Source organism: Amphiura filiformis, chromosome 12 (assembly GCF_039555335.1).
Source record: "Amphiura filiformis chromosome 12, Afil_fr2py, whole genome shotgun sequence".
Classification (NCBI taxonomy): Eukaryota; Metazoa; Echinodermata; class Ophiuroidea; order Amphilepidida; family Amphiuridae; genus Amphiura; species Amphiura filiformis.
In genome coordinates this window covers 62,642,564-62,645,835 of record NC_092639.1, presented here as the reverse complement: position 1 = coordinate 62,645,835, position 3,272 = coordinate 62,642,564, and the positions used below count along the sequence as shown (strand labels likewise).

The following is a 3,272-nucleotide window of genomic DNA, read 5'->3' as shown; positions in this document are numbered from 1 at the left end:
ACCTTGAAATATGTCTCAAAAATACAAGATGCCAGTTATTATTCCGGTCTGAAACGATCAGACCATGAAGGTAGTAGACATGGCATCTCCATTCTATAATAGTCTGCCTAGTGTGTTTTCTCTTCAATCATTTTATTTTAATTTGTGTTTGAAGCTATTGTAATACAGATGGATTTTAAAGAACAATACAGTGTTGTTTCATAAAATCGCGAATAATATTTGTAAAGTTAATATAATAGACAGAGATAATACTCCTGATAGATATAACCCCGCGGATATAACATGCCAAGGTAACGGTTACGTAATGAATTTCAGCTATTGTCCTTTCTCTTTTCCTGATTGATCACGCAGAACAGATTAGAGAGTTGCCACGCTACAGTTTTATCAACACAATTCGGCTACTTACATGAGTTTCATCATGCATTGTAAGTATAATAATCTCAGTCAGAAAAAGAAAGAAAGAAAGAAAGAAAGAAAGAAAGAAAGAAAGAAAGAAAGAAAGAAAGAAAGAAAGAAAGAAAGAAAGAAAGAAAGAAAGAAAGAAAAAGAAAGAAAGAAAGAAAGAAAGAAAGAAAGAAAGAAAGAAAGAAAGAAAGAAAGAAAGAAAGAAAGAAAGAAAGAAAGAAAGAAAGAAAGAAAGAAAGAAAGAAAGAAAGAAAGAAAGAAAGAAAGAAAGAAAGAAAGAAAGAAAGAAAGAAAGAAAGAAAGAAAGAAAGAAAGAAAGAAAGAAAGAAAGAAAGAAAGAAAGAAAGAAAGAAAGAAAGAAAGAAAGAAAGAAAGAAAGAAAGAAAGAAAGAAAGAAAGAAAGAAAGAAAGAAAGAAAGAAAGAAAGAAAGAAAGAAAGAAAGAAAGAAAGAAAAAAAGGAAAACGAAAGAAAGAAAGAAGATTCCACTTTCAGATTGCTATACATTGAAATATGGTGTTTGCCGCGACCCGCTATTGTGTTAGACTTGGCAACACTCAACAAGGTGAAAGTATTTTAAGTATTTTAAAAACATGTTAAAGTAAGCAGCAAATAATATGCATGAATAAAGTTACGCCCCTGTGTCAGTATTCAAGAATTGATTCCGTGGTTTTGGACGTATACTGCCAGGAAAGTTGATCTTTAATAATCATCTTCTCTGGTACGGCGTCCCGGTGATTCGAAATGGCCAGTTTTAGAGATTCTGCGGCGACGAGACCAATGGTGGTCGTGTCTTTTCTTCTAATTGCGTTCCTGCAATGCCTTTTTCATGTTACTAATGCTACCGAACTTAAGATGAAAGAATCGAATCTAGTTAAAAGAAACTATGATGACAACCATGCCAAGGTACTGATATTAGGCGCTGGTGCTGCCGGACTTCAAGCTGCTAAATACTTGCATGATAAAGAAATGGATGATTTCATTGTTATTGAGGGTGCTGATTACATCGGGGGTCGTGTCCATAATGTTCCATTTGCAGGCGTCGAAGTAGAGTTAGGTGCAAACTGGGCACAACCCGGAGGTACAACCGTCGTCCAACAAGTAAAAGATCTCGGCATGGAAACACATTTGTCTGATTGGGAATCAATGGTCATGATCAATGATACTGGTAGTGATGTCACCGATGAATCCGATCCAAGCTGGGAAAGACTAGAAACTGCGATAGAAAAAGCTGCAGAGATTGCTCAAGACATAGTAGATAATGACAAGCCTGATATGTCTCAAAGAGCTGCCTTAAGACTTGGCGGTTGGGTACCAAAAACGCCCATAGATCGTGCCGTGGAATGGTTTGATTATGACTTTGAATGGGCTGATATACCTGATGTAACCTCATTACAGTCAACAGCATTGCTTGATGACTCGGAGGACGTTTTGTTTGTAACAGACCAACGCGGCTTTTTATACATCTTCAACGATATAGTTGGATTCATGCAAGAAGATCCATACTTAAATCATATTCGTCTTAACCAAACTGTAATGTCTATTGATGATTCTGACGATGATGGAGTAACTGTAACCTGTCAAGATGGGACTGTGTACACTGGCGATTACGCGTTAGTAACTTTCGGACTAGGTGTAATGCAAGAAGGGTTGGTTGAATTCAACCCACCTCTTCCTAAATGGAAAATTGAGGAGTTTTCCCAATTTCTCATGACATCGTTCACAAAAATCTTCGTGAAATGGCCTTCTAAATTTTGGGATGACGAAGAATGGATCGTCCACGTGAATGAACGTCGTGGCTATTACCCTGTTTTCTTGAACATGGAAGCAGAAGGACTTTTTCCAAATGGGACAAACATTCTAGCCGCTTTTGTTTCCGGTGACGAGGCTCGCCGTATTGAGGATCAGTCAGACGCAGAAACCAAGGCGGAGATCGAGCAGGTTTTACGCAGTATGTTTGGTACACAAGCAGTTCCTGAGGCTGAAGATATCTTGATCTCAGGATGGAACCGCAACCCTCTTCACCGCGGTGCATACTCCAACTGGCCTGTCGAAGTGTCTTTAGAAGACTTCGAGAAAATGCAAGCAAATGTCGGTCGCCTGTTTTTCGGTGGGGAACACACCGATGGAGTTTATAATGGTTATATTTTGGGTGCTCAGCTAAGTGGTGAGAGGGAGGCGGAAAAGTTGTTGCAGTGTTTAGATGGAAAATGCCCAGCACCAACCTACCCAGGATCCACAGCGTCAACTCTGTGTATTTCTACTTTCTTTACGTCTATATTAACCGTAATTGCCACGCTTTATCCTTTGACCTATTCTTTTATAAATTAATTAGTTAAGTATATATTTTTAATGATAACATTATGACAATAATAAGTAAATTAATAATAATTATGTCAATTTCCCCGATATGTCAGAAGTCAAGGTGTCCCACAACTACTCTCAAAAACCGGAAGTTAGAATGGCGATTTGGCTTATTGAGAATTAGTCAATGTGTTTGTAGGAATCCAGCATTTTTACAACAATAATACAACAATATAATTATTGTCTTAAGGGGGAATAATACCCTGATTTTCATCAGTACCCCTCTTCTTTTTTTTCTTGCAAATTTATAAAGTACATAAATTCATTTTAGCCCTATATATTTTTTGTTTACTGTATCCTAGTAACTCAGACTAGGATGTTTCATAACAACCCATAATTTATTCCATTCAACATGTTCAAGTAGGGTACATGAATAGAATACATTAAATCCTTTGTTATACTCTCTATAGAAAATCCAGTGGTGCATGCAAAATAACAGTTAACATTAACACTGAATAAATTAAATAAACACTTACACAATGGATGCATAGTCATTAGTCAATT

General features: G+C 36.9%; 1 protein-coding gene across 1 annotated transcript; it reads left to right on the top strand.

Moving 5' to 3' along the window:
* Positions 1 to 1,052: 1,052 nt before the first annotated feature.
* Positions 1,053 to 3,021, top strand: LOC140165454 (uncharacterized). Its single transcript, XM_072188746.1, has one exon. It carries the CDS (start codon positions 1,149 to 1,151, stop codon positions 2,733 to 2,735), a length of 1,587 nt encoding a protein of 528 aa, XP_072044847.1. The 5' UTR covers positions 1,053 to 1,148; the 3' UTR covers positions 2,736 to 3,021.
* Positions 3,022 to 3,272: the final 251 nt, after the last annotated feature.